Raw genomic sequence first — 19,123 nt, 5'->3', positions numbered from 1 at the left:
TACAAAAATTATCTGGGTGTGGTGGTGCATGCCCATAATCCCAGCTACTCAGGAGGCTGAAGCAGAAGAATTGCTTGAACTAGGGAGGCGGAGGTTGCAGTGAGCTGAGATTGCGGCACTGCACTCCAGCCTGCGTGACAGAGTGAGATTCCGTCTAAAAAAAAAAAAAGCCAGGCGCGGCTCACGCCTGTAATCCCAGCACTTTGGGTGGCTGAGGTGGGCAGATCACAGGGTCAGGAGATTGAGACCATCCTGGCTAACACGGTGAAACCCCTTCTCTACTAAAAATACAAAAATAAATTAGCCAGGCATGGTGGCGGGCGCCTGTAGTCCCAGCTACTTGGGAGGCTGAGGCAGGAGAATGGTGTGAACCTGGGAGGCGGAGCTTGCAGTGAGCAGAGATCACGCCACTGCACTCCAGCCTGGGAGACAGTGAGACTCCGTCTCAAAAAAAAAAAAAAAGGAAAAGAAAATTTATGGTGGAGAGAAACACTATGTGTGTAGTGAATTTGGCAAGGGCTTTAGGGAGACATCAAAACTTGTTAAACATCAGATAATTCATACTGGAGAAAAGCCCTATGGGTGGAATGAATATGGCACAGCTTTTAGTGGGAATTCAAACCTTATTAAACACCAACTGATACATACTGGAGAGAAGCCCTATAAATGTATTGAGTGTGGGAAAGCCTTTAATCCGAAAGCAAATCCCAGGCAATATCAGAGAATTCGTACAGGAGAGAAACTTTTTGAATGTAAAGAGTGTGGAAAAAGCTTCAGTCAGCCATCACACGATTCATAATCAAAGGATGCATTTTTGAGAGAAGCCCTAAAAATGCAATGAGTGCGGAAGGGGCTTCAAACATCACACCGGATTGATCATCAAAGAATACACACTGGAGAGAAAACTTACTTGTGTGTCATGTGTGGGAGAGGCTTCATTCAGATGTCACACTTGATTCATTGCCATAGAACACATTCTGTAGAGAAGCCACATGCATGTAGTGAATGTGGGAAATGCTTCAGCCAGAGCTCAACTCTTACTAGACATTAGGTTATTCACACTATGGAGAGCGAATATAAGTTAAAGGAATGTGCGCAGGCTTTCAGGGTGAGCTAGCTTCTCAGTCACTATCTCACAAATTCTACTGGAGAGGAACCCCTCAATTCATACAGGAGGGAAAAGCATCCAAGAATGCAACAAAGGTGGGAAGTGTTTCATTGTAGCTCATTATGCAATGTCATGAGAGTTCCTATTGGAGAGAACCCCTATGGATGTAATGAATGTTGAAAAAACATTTAGTTGGAACTCACATATTATTTACAATGAGATAATTCATAGAGAATATAATGGATATGAGAGGCTTTGGTGTACTGTGGGAAGTAGGTGAAAATGTGGGTTCCTGCTGTTGCCCTTTTGAATAAACTGCCCTAGCAGGTGCTTGCTGCAGGGTGGCCATGCTCTGTAGGGAATCTTGCTTTAGACTGGGATTGTCAGATGGAGACAAAGCCTTATTCCTGGCTGGGAATGCCACTGGAAATGCTAGGGGAGACCAGGATCCATGGTGTGGCCTGATCTCAAATATGCAGAAACCAGAAGCAGAGACCAGACCCACAGAGAGGCAGATAAATGCAACCCCCAAAGTGGATGCACAGGAAAATGGAAAACTATTAGAGTTAGTGTTGGGTCCCCAAAGCTGCCTTTTTATCCTGAACAATGATGAGAAATGACTCAAGGTCTTCGTGAAACCAAACAGAATAGCTGAGGTAGCTTCCTTTACCTCTGCACCAAGTTTCTTAAATCTGAAAGCATGTAGAATGAGTGTCAGCCACACCAATATGTAGGATCTGTATTTTCATCAGAAGGCAATCCATTGCAGCTACTGGCTACACTGAAAACACAAAATTATTTTAACATAAGCCTTCAGCAGCTTAGGATAAAATAAAATCCTTGACTTTAGAATGAAGTTTTCACTATGAAATGAAATCAAGGCTGGGCACAGTGGCTTCCGTCTGTAATCCCAGCATTCTGAGAGACCAAGATGGATCCCTTGAGGCCAGGACTTTGAGACCAGCCTGGCAACATGGTGAGACCCCATCTCTACAAAGAAATAAAGTTAGCCAGGTATGGTGGTGGGTACCTGCCATCCCAGCTACTTGGGAGGCTGAGGTGAAAGGATCATTTGAACCCAGGAGGTTGAGGCTGGAGTGAGCCATGATTGTACCACTGTACTCTGGCCTAGGCAACAGAGCAAGTCTCTGTCCCAAAAATATATGTGTTAAAGATTACTTATATCTAGTTCACACCTCCCAAAGGTAATTCGAATTGAAATAGTGATGCATACAATAATGTCATTAAAGTAGAAACACAAAATAAAGGATTATAAAGCCATTGATGGTAAGAGCAATTGATTTTGTGAACTTCAAATCATAGATATAACTGAATAGTTCATTGCTTATACAAAGTAGCTGTTGAAAAGTTTCTGACTGACTGGGCGCAGTGGCTTATGCCTACAATCCCAGCACTTTTGGAGGCCAAGGCAGGTGGATCACTTGAGAACAGCCCAGCCAACATGGAGAAACTCTGTCTCTACTAAAAATACAAAAATCAGCCAGGCGTGGTGGTGTACGCCTGTAATCCCAGCTACTCCAGTGAATCAAGAGAATTGCTTGAACCCAGGAAGCAGAGGTTGCAGTGAGCTGAGATCACACCACTGCACTCCAGCCTAGGTGACGGAGTGAAACTCGTCTCAAAAAAAAAGTTTCTGGTTAGATTTTTCCTCTAGGCACAGTCTGAGGGGAAAGGAAGAAAGCTTTGAGAGGAACACAGCTATGAAATGCATCCATCTGCCCCTCCTTCGTCATCAGACCATGGCACAACCTGAGCCAGGGATGACCCTCTGTCTTCCAAGGCTTGAGGTGCAGAGAAGAGTAGCCAGACCCACATACTCTCCAGGGTTCCACCCCTAGTCCTGGGTGTAAGAAACAAGCTGTTGCCTTGTGTCTAAAAAAAAAAAAAAAAAAAAAAAAAAAAAAAAAAGGGAGGGGCTGGGCACGGTGGTTCACGCCTGTAATCCCAACACTTTTGGAGGCTGAGACAGGAGGATCACTTGAGGCCAGGAGTTCAAGACTAGCCTAGGCTACAAATTGAGACCCTGTCTCTACAAAAAAAAAAAAAAATTAAAAATTAGTCGGGTGTGGTGGCCTGAATGCGTATTTCCAGATACTTGGGAGGCTGAGGCAGGAGGATCGCTTGAGCCAGGAGTTTGAGACTACAGTGAGCCATGACTGCACCACTGAACTCCAGTTGGTGATAGACACCTCCTGGTCTCTAAAAAATTTGTTCAAAAGGGAGGGGAGGGTAGACTCTTGAGTCTTGTCTACAATTCTCTACTCCTCACAGGGAAAACGGACCTTACATTCACAAAAGGGGAGCCGCAGCAGCTGCTGTCACCAACAGGTGCTTCTGTGCATCACTGATTTCTGTCTGGCTCACTCTCTTCCACTTGTCCTGTTGTGCATACCATTGGATGCCAGGTGACACTTGACAAGGTCGTAAGTGCCACAGGACTTGCGGTGAAGGGAAGGGTTGAATGGGGAAGAGGAGTTAGGAAGGTTTGGATGAAGAATTAGAACTGGGCCTTGAAGGATTGACAAGATGATAGCAGAAGGAACACAGATGAGCTGGGAAGAGGCCGATTCTCTCAGATGCCACGGGGTTGGGAGTGTGACTGAGGACCGGGGCAGGACCAGGATCCTGCAAGGCCAGGCTCTGCTGGGGAGTGTGTTCAGTCCTGGAGCCATGGGAGTTGTAGGATATTTTGAACCAGGAGGGTTTCAGAATTCCTCTTCAAGGCCATCTGGGTACGTGGTCTGCGAAGCACCTGGCAGCTCCCTGTGCCCACAAAGGTACTGTGCTCCATGGTGTGCATAGCTCTTCTCCTCACCTGTCAGCCAGGTGTCACAGCTACACTGCCCTGTTCCTCAGACTATAAACTGGCTTCTTGATTACCCTCATGGCTCCTTTTCCTTCACATGAGATTTTATGGTAAAAACAAACAAACAAAAAACAAAAACAAAAAAAGAACCCACACTGGTTGTGGCTGAATGCTCTGGTCAAGGGTGTGGGCCACAGCGCACTTGTACTGGGGAGATCAGCAGGGAGGTTACTGAGAGGCAAACTCACCTGCCCAGAGTCTGGACAGTGGCTCTGCAGGCTCTGATACCTGATTCTTCCCTCATGCTGAGATGATCCCTACATTCCAGGAAGTGGACATAGAAGACCAGAAAGCCAGGGCACAAATTGAGCCCTGCTGGAGGCTAGATTCTTAACATGTGCCCGAAAGTTGTCAGCAACCCTGGTGTTGCCACTGGGATTGTACCTCCGTTTGTGCACAGGTTTGAGGGAAGCTGGAGGAACAGGAACCAGAACATGAGGAATGGACAGTGCCTGGACAGTATCTGCACATTACTGGTTCTTTGTCTTTCCATTTTCTTTCCTCTAAGGCTTAGAGTCCAAGCTGAATGTCAGTTTCCTCTGTGTTTCTCTAATGAATGATTAGGTTTCTGCTCATGAAATTAAAATCTCATTCTATGCCCTTTGGGACAGTAATTTACAATTGATGGAAGTTTAGAATGACTCCCAAATTATTCAGTAACACATTTAAAGACAGTCTCTTGTCTGTCCCTACGATGGCCAGCCACATCGAATGTCAGAGCCTGGGGGGAGCAAAAAGAGGGTTTTGGAGTGGGACAGATGGATCTGGATCACAGACAATTTGTTTAACCTCAGTTTTCTTACCTGTGAAATGGTGATGTCAATCCTTACCTGGCACACGCAGAGCACTTAGCACCACCTGGCACATGGCAGGTGCTCCATGAATGGCAGCGACTGTTACTGTGTCCAGAGTTGGTTCCTTCCAGTGGGTTCATGGTCTTGCTGACTTCAAAAATGGAGCCACCGACCTTCACAGTGGGTGTTACAGTTCTGAAAGATGGCACGGACCCAGAGTGAGTAGCAGCAACATTTATTGTGAAGAGGAAAATAACAAGGCTTCCACAGCAGGGAAGAAGATCTCAGTGGGTTGCCCCTGCTGGCTGGGGTGGTCAACTTTTATTCCCTTATTTGTTCCCGCCCATGTCCTGCTGATTGGTCCATTTTAAAAACCTCTAGCTAGCTCTACAGAGCACTGACTGGTGCATTTTACAAACCTCTAGCTAGCTACAGAGTGCTGATTAGTGCATTTTACAATCCCATTATAAGACAGAATAAGTTCTCCAAGTTCCCACTGGATCCAGGAAGTCCAGCTGGCTTCACCGCTCATTGCCACCACAGTGGACTTTACTAGGCTAATGGTAAAAGGCAACTTTATCTTTGTGACTAGGAGATAACTTTTTCCCCAAATGGGTGACAAGACTAAGGTTCTGACATGTTGCTTCCGGGCTCCTGCTGTGGATATCATCAACCACAGCCACCTGGAAACATTCCCAAGATACCTATTTTTCCTACAGATATTTTTTCTACCTTCAGTCCTTAGTTCTCATTCTCCAAGGAACTCAACAGTCCTGAGCAACACTGAGGTCTCAGGGGCCTAGTTCTATCAGGGACTCTGTGGCCCCTGGCCCCTGGGTCCCTCACCTCCCACCAGGGCCGCCCCATTGGTCTCCATGCCCAGGGCGCCTCTTTCCTCTTCAACTGCCCCAGGGGCACCAGGGTCGCTTCTCACTCAACACGGTCTCTGGGTAACCTCGCGAGCGCCAGTGGCATCGCTGACCATGACGCCCCAATCTGCATCTACATCACAGCATCTTCTGCCGGCTTTAGGTCCTGTCTTCACCAGGATGTCCCACAGTCGCTTCACACTAACAGGCCCCCTTCCTCACCCGGACCTCGAGCTCCCGTCGGGGACCGTTGAACCACCGAGTGGGCGGTCAACTGGCTGTCCCAGAACGGACCGAGAGCGCGTGCGTAGACCTCCGCGGACGGCTACTTCCGGTGCGCTCCCAAGAGGTTTCTGCCCGGGTTTCCGGCGCAGGGCTCCTTTCGTACCCGAGAGAAGCACGAACTCGCCCCTGCTGCCCGCCCCGCTTTGCCCCAGCACGTCCCTGACCGGCGGAGGAGCCCCCATAAGTGGCAGTGGGCGCGATGGTGGCGGCGTGTGGCGGGGCCGTGCCCAGAAGCGCTCGCTCTCCCGGAAGGGGGGGCCGTTTCGCCCCGCCCCCGAGTCTGGGCGTCCGCATTGCCGCGTGGTCGGCGAAGCGCGCCGAGGGGGTGGTTAGGACAAAAGCGTGGGGAGGGGCCACGTCCCCGCTGCCCCAGCCAGGCGTTTCCTTGCCTCACCTGGTCGTTCCTCTAGGGCGGGAAGGCGAGGCGCCCACAGGGATGTCGCTAACGAGTCCGCGGGGCGACGCCGAGAGTGGCTTGAGGGGTCCCCGCAGGAGCCCCCGGCGCGCGCCTCTTTCAGCGCTTTCCACCTCAGTTCTGGCCCAGGGCCTCGGGTGGGTAGAGGGCGAGAAATCCTTTGCCTCAAGCATTCCCTAAATGGGTCGGAAAGATCAAAGAGAAACGTTTCTAACCTGGCGCCATCGCGTCAGCCCCTTTTTAAGAGCGCGCGTTTTCCGCGGGGTGGGAGCTGCTGTCTGACCACAAGTTTCTGGTGGCCCTAGATTCTTCGGCGCCTTAAACCTGGGGTTCCGGAAGCTGTAGCCCCCCTTTCAAAATCCGCCGGAAGCGCCTGACCCCCAGAAGTCACGCTCTGCCTTGACCTGCCCGGGAGCAGGGGCCGCGCGGAGTTTCCGCGGGACTTCCCTCTGTGGAGGTTAAAGCACGATTTGTCAAAACGCCTTAGAACTTGCAAGGCCGACCGTGCGCGTCAGGGTGGGGTCCCAGAAGCAGACCGTGAGGTGAGGCTTCCTGTAATCTTGGCTTATTGGGAGGCGCAGGCTCGGCCAGTGAGGACTGGGAAGAAGAGGAGGCCAGCCCGGGTGAGCGTCGTGCAGAGGCTGCGGGATGACCGGCTCCAGTCCTGCAGGGGAGTCTGGAGCCCGCTTGGATCGGACCTCAGCGCGGTCCAGTCGGGGTGGAGGGAGCTGGGCCTTCTCTGCCTCAGCGGCTTCAGGACTCTCCCAGGAAAAGGTGAGCAGCGTCGGCCCTGGACCCAGAGAAGCAGGGGCCACATGGAACTGGGTGCGGGAAGGTGGTGAAGGGCCCAAAGGATGCGTGCATGGCCTCAGGAAGTGCCAGAAGAAAGCCTTAGTCTGAATTTGAGAATTTCTTCAGGTTTAACTTCTTGAGGGGGCGCCATACTTTTCCAAAGCAGCTGCCTCATTGTACCTTCCCATTCTGCATCTGTTCATCCATACGGCGATACATGACAGTTTCTCCACATCCTTATCAACACTTGTTATTGGCCTTTTGTAAAAAATCATAGCCATAGCTGGTGGGTGTGAAGTGGTGTCGCTTTCTGGTTTTGATTTGTATTTCCTTGATAACTAACGTTGTTAAGCATCACCTCACATGCTTAATGGCCATTTGTGTATCTTTGAAGAAATATCTATTCAAATCTTTTGCCCATTTTAAAATTATTTGTCGTTTTATTGAGTTGTAAGAGTTGTTTCTCTGTTCTGGATACAAGTTCTTTAGCAGATAGATGGTTTGCAGATATTTTCACCTGCCGAGGGTTGTCTTTTCAGTTGTTTGTTTTTTGAGACGGAGGCTCGCTCTGTCGCCCAGGCTGGAGTGCAGTGGCGCCATCTGGGCTCACCGCAAACTCCGCCTCCCAGGTTCACGCCATTCTCCTGCCTCAGCCTCCCGAGTAGCTGGGACTACAGACGTGCGCCACCATCCCTGGATAGTTTTTGGTACCTTTTTTTATTTTTGCGATGGAGTCTCACTCTGTCGTCCAGGCTGGCGTGGAATGGTGCAATCTCGGCTCACCACAACCTCCGCCTCACGGGTTCAAGCGATTCTCCTGCCTCAGCCTCCCGAATAGCTGGGACTACAGGCACGCGTCACCACACCTGGCTAATTTTTATATTTTTAGTAGAGACAGGTTTTTACCATGTTGGTAAAGCTGATCTCCAACTCCTGACCTCCTGATCCGCCCACCTCGGCCTCCCAAAATGCTGGGATTACAGGTGTGAGCCAGTGCGCCCGGCCAGTTTTTGTACTTTTTAGTAGAGATCCGGTTTTAGCATGTTAGGTGGGCCGGTCTCAAACTCCTGACCTAAGATGATCCGCCCGCGTCAGCCTCTCCAAGTGCTGGGATTACAGGCCTGAGCCCCCACGCCTGGCTGTCATCTTTTCACTTTCTTTTTTGTTTTTTGAGTTGGAGTCTGGCTCCGTTGCCCAGGCTGAAGTGCAATGGCGCGATCTTGGCTCACTGCAACTTCTGCCTCCTGGGTTCAAGCAGATCTCCCGCCTCGGCCTCCTGAGTAGCTAGGATTACAGGCGCCTGCCACCACACCTGGCTAATTTTTGTATTTTTAGTAGAGACGAGGTTTCAGCATATTGGCCAGGCTGGTCTCAAACTCGTGACCTCGTGATCCGCCCGCCTTGGCCTCCCGAAGTGCTCAGGGCATTACAGGCGTGAGGCACTGTGCCCAGCTCACTTTCTTGATGGTATCATTTGCAGCACAAAAATTCTTAATTTTGATGTGGTCAATATTTCTTATTTTGTCACTTGTGCTTTTGGTATCTCTTTCAAATAACCTGCCCCTTTTGGTTTTCTTCATCTCGACTTTATTGTTTCCTTTTTTAAAATTTTCATTTTCTCGTTACTACTTCTTTCTTTAGGTTTACTCTAATAATCTTTGTCTAACTTCTTAAATTGAACATTTAACTTCTTAGTATATTAATTTTTTTTAAGAGGCAGGGTCTTGCTTAGTCACCCAGGCGGGAGTGCAGTGGTGCCATCATAGCTCACTGCAGCCTCAGACTTCTGGGCTCAAGTAATCCTCTCACCTCAGGCTCCAAGTAGCCGGGACCACAAGCTCAAGCCACCATGACTGGCTAAGTTTTGTGGGGTTTGTATGGACAGAGTTTCACTATGTTGCCCAGACAGGTCTCTAATTCCTGGCTTCAAGCAATCCTCCTGCCTCGGCTTCCCAAAGTACTGGGATTACAGATATAAGCCACTATACCCAGCCTAATTTTTTATTTATAATTATGAAAGTACAATAGATTATTTGACAAAAGTTTATAAATTAACGAAGACTGGACTTAGTAATAGACTGATTTTTTTAAAGCTCTGAGTAATAGAAGTTGAAGGGCAGTATTTTTAGTAGAGATGGGGTTTTGCCATGTTGGCCAGGCTGGTCTTGAACTGACCTCAGGTGATCCACCCACCTCAGCCTCCCAAAGTGCTGAGTTTACAGGCGTGAGCCACCATGCCCGGCCTTAAGCTTTCTAAAGTTTTTATTTAATTTTGAACCTGACAAAAGAAGTATGTATGTATCATGTACAACATGTTTTGAAATATGTATACATTGTGAAATGGCTAAATTGAGCTAATTAGCATATGCATACCTTACATACGTTTTTTGTGGTGAGAAAAAACCTCTCGGCAGTTTTGATGAGTACACTACATTGTTATTAACGATAGTCACCATGTTGTACAGTAGATTTCTTGAACTTATTCCTCCTATGTACTTCCTCCAATGGACACAAAGGAAATTTGGTATCCTTTAACCAACATCTCCCTGAGCTTTTTTTTTTTTTTTTTTTTTTTTTTTTGGAGACGGAGTCTCGCTCTGTCGCCCAGGCTGGAGTGCAGTGCCACAATCTCAACTCACTGCAAGCTCCACCTCCTGGGTTCATGCCATTCTCCTGCCTCAGCCTCCCGAGTAGCTCGGCCTACAGGTGCCCGCTACCATGTCCAGCTAATTTTTTGTGTTTTTAGTAGAGACGGGGTTTCACTGTGTTAGCCAGGATGGTCTCAATCTCCTGACCTCATGATCCACCTGCCTCAGCCTCCCAAAGTGCTGGGATTACAGGCATGAGCCACCACGCCCAGTCTCCTGAGCTTTTTATTTTGAAATAATCTCAAACTTAAAGAAAAGTTGCAATAATGCAGAGAACTCCCAAATAATCTTAACTCAGACTTACCAGTTCTTAACTGTTGCTATATTATTTCTCTTTTTTTTTTTTTTTTGAGACGGAGTCTGGCTCTGTCGCCCAGCCTGGAGTGCAGTGGCCGGATCTCAGCTCACTGCAAGCTCCGCCTCCCGGGTTCACGCCATTCTCCTGCCTCAGCCTCCCGAGTAGCTGGGACTACAGGCGCCGCCACCTCGCCCGGCTAATTTTTTGTATTTTTTTAGTAGAGACGGGGTTTCACCGGGTTAGCCAGGATGGTCTCGATCTCTTGACCTCGTGATCCGCCCGTCTCGGCCTCCCAAAGTGCTGAGATTACAGGCTTGAGCCACCGCGCCCGGCCTCATTTTTTTTTTTAACCATTTAGAAGTAGGCTTGAAAGAGTCATTTTGTCTGTAATCTCCTACCTACGTTCCATATCTTCCTGTATTTCTTCCTGTTTCTTTTTGGGGGTGCAGAATATAGGACGAGACACTTTTTTTCTTAGTTTTAAAATATCTGATTCTAGACGTTTTAGTATCTCCAGATGCTTGCTTGAGGATATTTACTTCTGTTGTGTTACAGTTTTCTTCTGCTTCTTTGACTTCTAGTCACCTTGGGCTCCCAGGACTCCAGCTCCATCTCCATCTCCTAAATTTATAGAGACTGCCCAGCATCTCCCTATGCGCAGGTGGATTTTTTCCTAGTCTGTCTTTATACAGGGGGTTCAATCCTTTAGATAGGGTCCCAGGTTCCAACCATCACCCTCAAGCCACCCAGGCCTCACTGTCTTCATGGGGGCTATAAACGGGCCCCAGAGCTGTCCTAGCATCAGTTTCCAGGTGGGAAGCTCTGACTTTCACTTCAGTCTTCATTTTTAGCCGCTGAGGTGTTCCCTCACTCTCTTAGTGTTTAACCATGAATTTTCCTTCTAACATCCTCAGTCCCAGGGTCCACAGCAAGTACCTGTCAAAACAGCTGTTGGAGCCACACAGGAGCCCTCCTATGCCCCGGTGCTTCCTTACGTTCTACATAAATGTGAGACCTGTGGGCCTCTTAAGGGAGGCATCATTGTGGGAGCCTTCCAGTAGATTAGAAGGGGAAAACAGTTTTAATGTAGCCAGTCTGCTCATGAACAGAGCATAAGCAGAACACAAGGTTCACATTTACACAAAGCACATTCTTGGCACTATTTCCTTTCTCTCCTGCTGTCACCTCTCTTCTTTCCTTCCCAAGTACATCCTAAGCACCTGTTCTGTATCATCCTAAGTACATCCTAAGCACCTGTGCTGGAGATAAAAAGGCGCGTAAGGCGACGTCTCTGGCAGCAGAGAGCTCTCCGTGGAATGCAGGGTAACCAGGTAGAAAGGCAAATGTGAGTTGAAATGGTGGGGATATGAATGTTGTGCTATGGGATACAAGAGTAAAGAGAGTAATTTTTTTTACAAGTGGGGGAGTTGTTCCCCCCGCCATTTTGAAGTTGGAGAAAAAGAGACCCAAGAAGATTCAGTGTTTTCCCTGAGGTCAGAATGAATCCATTGCAGAGGGAGACAGGACCCTCCAGGCGAGCCTGTGCTATCCACTCCCTCTTTTGTGTGGACCATTCCACATGGACCACACTAAGGCTGGCAATTCCCACACTTGGAAGAGGTTCTGTGATAAGAATTTTAATAATAAAGTGGGGGAGACAGAACCTGAGCAGGGGGAATAAGTGTAGCAAATCACAGAATGGATGTTAAACCAAATGCAGCAGTGACTCCAAATTCCCTAAGAAAACAGTAGGGCCAGGCACAGTGGCTCACGCCTGTAAGGCCCGCACTTTGGGAGGCCAAGGTAGGTGGATCGCTTGACCCCAAGAGTTCAAGACCAGCGTGGGCAACATGGTGCGACACCATCTTTACAAAAAATTAAAATTATCTGGGTATGGTGATGTGTTCCTGTAGTCCCAGCTACTTGGGAGCTGAGGTCGGAGGATCCCTTGAGCCCAGGAAGTCAAGGCTGCAGTGACCTGTGATCACTTCACTGCACTCCAACCTGGGTGATAGAGTGAGACACTCTCAAAAGAAAAAAAGAAAACAAAGATGAAATGAGAGATTAAGGAAGGCTCCTTGTAGGGGGGGAATGTCTCAGTTAGACCTGGAGGGAATGAAGAGTAGATTTGAAAAAAGATTCTTGCAGGTAGAGTCTCAGAATTGAAAATCAGAGGCCAGGCGCAGTGGCTCACGCCTGTAATCCTAGCACTTTGGGAGGCCGAGGTGGGTGGATTACGAGGTCAGGAGTTTGAGACCATTCTGGCCAACATGGTGAAACCCCGTCTCTAAGAAAAATACAAAAATTAGCTGGGCATGGTGGTGCGTGCCTGTAGTTCCACTACTCGGGAGGCTGAGGCAGGAGAATTGTTTGAACCTGGGAGGTGGAGGTTGCAGTGAGTCGAGATCACTTCACTGCACTCCAGCCTGGGCAACAGTGCAAGACTTTGTTTCAAAAAGAAGAAGAAGAAGAAAAAAAAGAATTGATTATCAGAATTTCAGAGGTGATCACACTGAGAAACTAACTACTACAGTGTTATTCAAACTTCCCAATGAAACTCTTTAAATAGATGCTTACTGATCCAACCATGGTCAATAGGAGAATGCAAATTAAAACCATGGATACCACTACATCTCCACTAAAATAGCTAGAATATTAAAAAATGAACAATACTGCTGGGTGCATTGGCTCACACCTGTAATCCCAGCGCTTTGGGAGGCTGAGGTGGACAGATCACCTGAGGTCGGGAGTTCAAGACCAGCCTGACCAACATAGAGAAACCCCATCTCTACTAAAAATACAAAATTAGCCAGGCGTGGTGGCGCATGCCTTTAATCCCAGGTACTCAGGAGGCTGAGGCAGGAGAATCGCTAGAATTGAACCCAGGAGGTGGAGGTTGTGGTGAGCCAAGATCGTGCCATTGCACTCCAGCTTGGGCAACAAGAGCAAAACTCCGTCTAAAAAAAAAAAAAAGTACAATACCAAGATCTGGTGAGGATTCAAAGCAACTAAACTCACATCGTCAGTGGGATGCACAACTGACTTTGTAAAACAGTTTGGCAGTTTCTTAAAATGTAAAACATAAGCTTACCATGTGACCCAGCAATCCCAGTCCTGTTTACCCAAGATAACGCAAAAGTTAGACTCACAAAACAGCCTGTAGTTGATACACAGTTATGGCAGCTTTAATCATAGTTGCCCATAGTGAAAATGCCCAAATACCCGTCCATGCGGGAACGGATAAACAAATGGCTCCGTCCATACAATGGAATGCTACTTGGTGTAAAAAAGCAGTCTACACAGGCAATGTGGATGACTCCAATGCATCACGTTCAGTGAAGCCACACGCAAACAGCTGCACACTGCAATCCTGGAAACGGTGAGGCGATGGACAGAAAACAAACCAGTGGTTTCCACAGACTGGGGTTGAGGAGGGGTTGACCACAAGAGTGCACAAAGGAATTCTGGGTGGTGGTGAAGATGTTCAGTATCTGGAATGTGGTGGTGGCACAATTGTTTGCTTTTGTCAAAGCCCACAAAACTATACACTAAAAAAATTTTATTGTTTATAAATTATGCTTCAATAAACCTGCCTTAAAAATTTTTTTTATCAGTAATTATAATTTTCAAAAGTGGAGATACTTGGTAGGCCCCTCTCTCTGCTAAACTGTAGAGTTCCTTAGAACCAAAACCAAACTAACTTCCATTTTAATGAAAATGAAATGCAAAAACTGGGGCTCCAAGCAAGGAGGAAACGTCTACCTGCAGTTCCTCTGCGGGCTGGTGGGAGAGGTGGTGGAAGGAATAAGGCTAAGCCCCACCAGCAGGCGCAAGTTCTCTGCCTGGAGGCAGATGTATGGGACTGAAAGTGGATGTTCTCAGCCACAAGCCTGGGCCTGGATAGGAAACAAAGGATAAGACTGGAAGGATGTCAGGCAGGGTAGACCCAGAGCACCAGCTGGGCTCATTTTTCACACCCTCCATCCATTCATCATGAGTATCCGGACACAGCACCACACGGTTCAACTCCTGAGCACGGCAGTAGCCTTTACACAGACAGCCTGATTTCCCAGAATGAATTCTCTTGTGTTTACTCCCAGATTTAATGACTTTAAATGACTTTTAGTAGTCATCTGAACTATTTATTTTACTTTGCCAGGAATATTTAGACCTTATTTATCTTTCATTATGCCATCTTATCTTCTAATGTAAAGTGAACAGTTGCTAAATTGTCTTCTGCATTTATCACTTTAAAAATGTCTTTCTTGGAAAATCTTTTTGATTTGAATAAAGTATCTTTTAGATCCATCATTTAAAGCAGGTTTCTCTCCAACATGAGTCTGCTGAGGTGGTGTGAGCTGTGAACTCTGGCTGAAGGCTTTCCCACACACACTGCAATGACAGGGTTTCCCACCAGTGTGAGTTACCTGATGTCGAATAAGGGCTGAATTTCCACTGAAGGCGTTTCCACATCCTTGACATTTATAGGGCTTTTCCCCAGCATGCATTTTCTGATCTTCCGTGGGTTGTGAGGTGGGACTGAAAGCTTTTCCATATTCATTACATCCAAAGGATTTCTCACCAGTGTGAACTGTCCAGCGCAGAATGAGATTTGCACCATGGCTAAAGGCTCTGCTGTGCTTCTCTCCAGTGGGAATCTGTCCATCTGGTGTAAGGCTAGAGCCATGAACAAAGGCTGGACCACGTTTTCTGCACTTGCGAGTCTCTCCACTGTGAATTTTCTGATGCTGAATGAGGGTTGACCTCCGGCTGAAGGCCTTCCCACAGTCACCACATTCATAGGGCTTCTCTCCAGTGTGAACTCGCTGATGTAGGGTGAGTTGGGAGCTCTGGCTGAAAGCTTTCCCACATTCAACGCATTGGTAGGGCTTCTCCCCAGTGTGAACTCTTCGATGCTGAACAAGAGTGGAACTCCGACGAAAGGCTTTGCCGCACTCATTACAAACATAGGGTTTTTCTCCTGTGTGAATCCTTACATGTTCAGTAAGATGAGAGTTAAAACCAAAGGCTCTACCGCATTCATTACATACATAGGGTTTCTCTCCAGTATGAACCCGATGATGGAGGAAAAGGCTTGAGCTCTGACTGAAGGCCTTCCCACACTGATTGCATTTATGGGGCTTCTCTCCAGTGTGAATTCTCTCATGCTGAATAAGGCTGGAACTGCGACTGAAGGCCTTCCCACAGTGCCTGCATTCATGCGGCTTCTCTCCAGTGTGAATTCTCTGATGCTGAGTTAACTGGGGGCTCTGGCTAAAGCCTCTTCCACATTCATTACACTTGTAGGGTTTCTCTCCTGTGTGAATTATCCGATGTTGAATAAGAGTTGAGCTTCGACTGAAAGCCTTCCCACACTCACCACAGCCAAAGGGTTTTTCTCCAGTGTGAATTCTCCGATGAAGACGGAGGTGAGAATTGAGTCCAAAAGTTTTCCCACATTCATCACATTTAAATGGTTTATTTCCAGTGTGAATGTGATGGTGCAGAACAAGATTTGAGCTGTGAGTAAAGGCTCGTCCACACCGGCCACATTGGTATGGCTTCTCCCCAGTGTGACTTCTCTGATGTCTACTTAGGTCTGAATTGTATTTGAAGGTTTTGCTGCATATATCACATTTAAAGACCCTCTCTCCTGTTTTATTTCTTTGAAGTCTAACAACATTTTGGTTCAGATTCAAGTTTCTATCAAATGCACTACCCTCTTGGGGTCTTTCTCCCAAAGATCTTTCCCTACCCATGGTAGCTTCTGTTAAAACTCTCTTGTGAATATTGGGTTTGTTCAAACTCTGCCCGGCAGAATTTCCCAGGTGCTCTTCGAGTTTACCCTCATGGCACCATGCTTCCCGAAACTCAGCTGCCTGTGCATTATCCCTTAAGAGACTTCTTGATACAAATTCTGGGGTTTTTACTTCTTCGGAAAATTTTTGGCTTAAAATAGATAGTTCCTTCTTGGTCCCAAACTCAGAATCTGTTAAAGAAAAATATGAATGAGTTACTAGAGAAAACCTTCCATGAGGGATAATGTCCACGATGTGGTAGAAGCTCCTACAAACTGTCATGCAGAAGGCAGTGCTCTCACAGGAAAACATGTGAAAGGCAGAATTCAAAAGTAAAGATGGGATGGCCAATCAACAGGATAAAAATATTCAAGTTCATTAGTTATCAAAGTAGTCAAATCAAAACAAATTATGATTTTTCACCTATCAAATTGGCAAATTATTCAACAAATATTTAGAAAGCCAGGCATGTTCTAGGTAAGGAATATACAGGAAGATAAATATAGTCTCTGATCTCATGAAGTTTATGTTCTACTCAAGTAGATAGCAAGTAAGTTCTTAAAAATAATGATACACCATGTGACAGAAATTGTGTAAATGTGTTATTGGCCCTAACCTAGTCTACATGGTCAGAGAAAATGCCAGGGGTGAGGTTCAAGCTGAAACCTGACAAAGGAAATAAGTTAGCAGTGGCAGACAGGAAGGCCTGGGCCTGGTTGTGATGCACAAAAATATCAATCAAGTTCTTGATTTAAAGAATTTGGGCCAGGGCCGGGCGCAGTGTTTCACGCCTGTAATCCCAGCACTTTGGGAGGCCAAGGCCGGTGGATCACGAGGTCAGATCGAGATCATCCTGGCTAACACAGTGAAACCCTGTCTCTACTAAAAATACAAAAAAATTAGCTGGGCGTGGTGGCGGTGGCCTGTAATCCCAGCTGCTCAGGAGGCTGAGGCAGGAGAATGGCGTGAATCCGGGAGGCGGAGCTTGCAGTGAGCTGAGATCGCGCCACTGCACTCCAGCCTGAGGGACAGAGTGAGACTCCGTCCCCCCCCCCAAAAAAAAAATCTGACTGGATGTGGTGGCTCACACCTGTAATCCCAGTTGGGGGGCCAAGGCAGGAGGACTGCTTGAGGCCAGGAGTTCAAGACCAGCCTGGGCAATATAAGGAGACCCCATCTCTACAAAAGTAAATTTGTTTTTTTAAATTAGCTGGGTGCAGTGATGCACGTCTGTGGTCCCAGCTATTCAGAAGACTGAGGTGTAAGGATTGCTTGAGCCTGGGAGGTCACAGCTGTGGTGAGCCATGATGGTGCCACTGTACTCCACTATGGGCAACAGAATGAGACCCTGTCTAAAGAAAAAAAAATTAAAGAATTTAACTGCTGAGTGCACTGGCTCACACCTGTAATTCCAGCACTTTGGGAGCCTGAGGCCAGGAGTTCGAGACTGCAGTGAGGTAGGGTCACGCCACTGCTCTCCAGCCTGGGTGGCAGAGTGAAACTCTTGTCTCTTTTTTTTTTAATCCCACCACGGCTAGAGCAAGAAGTATGAGGGGAGAGTGGGGCAAGATGGGGCAGGGTAAAGACACAAGAAGCACTGCAAAGAGGTTGAGAAATTTGGACTTTATGATAAAGGCTTAAAAAAAATGCTGAGCACTGGTAAGAATTAAAGCAACAATCAGCAGGGCGCAGTGGCTCACACCTGTAATCCCAGCACTTCGGGAGGCCGAGGTGGGCGGATCATGAGGTCAGGATATCAAGACCATCCTGGCTAACACGGTGAAACCCTGTCTCTACTAAAAATACAAAAAAAAAAAAAAAAAAAAAAAAAATTAGCCAGGCGTGGTGGCAGGCGCCTGTAGTTCCAGCTACTTGGGAGGCTGAGGCAGGAGAATGGCGTGAATCTGGGAGGTAGAGCTTGCAGTGAGCCGAGATCGTGCCACTTCACTCCAGCCTGCGCGACACAGCAAGACTCCGTCTCAAAAAAAAAAAAGAATTAAAGCAACAATCATGCCATGTACTGTTGGTGGGACTGTAAATAAATGACTTTTTTTTTAGATAGGCTCTTGCTCTGTTGCCCAGGCTGGAGTGCCATGGTGCAACCACAGTTCACTGCAGCCTTGACCTCCCAGGCTCAAGCAATCTTCCTGCCTCAGCCTCCCAAGTAGCTGGGACTACAGGCACAAGCCACTGTGCCTGGCCAAAATACAACTTTTTTTAAAAGCTGACAATATGTAGCCAAAAAAATTGATATATCACACACCCTTTGTCCCCCAAACTGCTCCCCTAGGATTTATCCTAAGTGGACTGCTGTATGTACATGGAAATGAGTACAATGATGCTCACTGCATTTTGTAATTGTGGGGAAACAAGGAAGAACCCAAATTTCCAAAAATGGGGTTGTTTAAACCCAGTAAAGACTATTCACATAATGGAATACAATTCTACCACTATTATAATAGAAAGATATATAATTAAATGAAAAGCTTATATTACAAAGTGAAGAATCAGGTTCTAAAATTATATGCACAGCATAAACCAACTTTTATTGAACGTATATATGTAAGATAGTTGCTATTTCTTCCTTAACTGTTTAGTACAAGTTGGTGAAGCCATCTGGGCTTGGCATTTTTTCTGAGGAAGGGTTTTAAATTATGAGTCAATTTATTTAGCACTTAAATAATTATGTATTAACCTTTTCTTGTGTCAGTTTTGATAAATTGTATTTTTCTAGGATATTTATACATTTTATCTATTTGGTATAAATGTGCTCAAAATATCTCCCCCCAACCACCACCACCTTTTTTCTTTTTCTTTTTTTTTTTTTTTTTTTTTTTTGAGACAGAGTTTCACTCTTGTTGCCCAGACTGGAGTGCAATGGCACGATCTCAGCTCACTGCAACCTCCGCCTCCTGGGTTCAAGCGATTCTCCTGCCTCAGCCTCCTGAGTAGCTGGGATTACAGATGCTCACCACCACGCTCGGCTAATTTTTTGTAATTTTAGTAGAGACGGGGTTTCACCGTGTTGCCTAGGCTGGTTGCAAACTCCTGAGCTCAGGCAATCCACCCGCCTCGGCCCCCCAAAGTGCTGGGATTACAGGCGTGAGCCACCGTGCTTGCTCGTTTCCAGGGTAGAGTACAGTGTTGTGACCATAGCTCACTGCAGCCTTGAACTCCTGGGATCAAGTGCTCTTCCCACTTCAGGCTCCCGGGTAGCTGGGACTACAGG

At 47.0% G+C, this 19,123-nt stretch overlaps 1 protein-coding gene across 3 annotated transcripts in view; it reads right to left on the bottom strand.

Annotated features, from left to right (window-relative positions):
• Window positions 1-13,640: 13,640 nt before the first annotated feature.
• Window positions 13,641-19,123, bottom strand: part of ZNF251 (zinc finger protein 251) — a 107,031-nt gene continuing 101,548 nt past the window's right edge. For all 3 annotated transcript variants that reach the window (XM_050800879.1, XM_050800880.1, XM_050800878.1), the window contains one exon: window positions 13,641-16,085. In XM_050800879.1, coding sequence (XP_050656836.1) covers window positions 14,347-16,085 — 1,739 coding nt within the window. In that variant the 3' untranslated portion in view covers window positions 13,641-14,346. The remainder of the gene's footprint in view (window positions 16,086-19,123) is intronic.

This window comes from Macaca thibetana, chromosome 8 (genome assembly GCF_024542745.1).
Source record: "Macaca thibetana thibetana isolate TM-01 chromosome 8, ASM2454274v1, whole genome shotgun sequence".
In the NCBI taxonomy this organism is placed as follows: Eukaryota; Metazoa; Chordata; class Mammalia; order Primates; family Cercopithecidae; genus Macaca; species Macaca thibetana.
The sequence above is the reverse complement of the archived record's forward strand: the minus strand, read 5'-3'. Positions and strand labels throughout refer to the sequence as shown.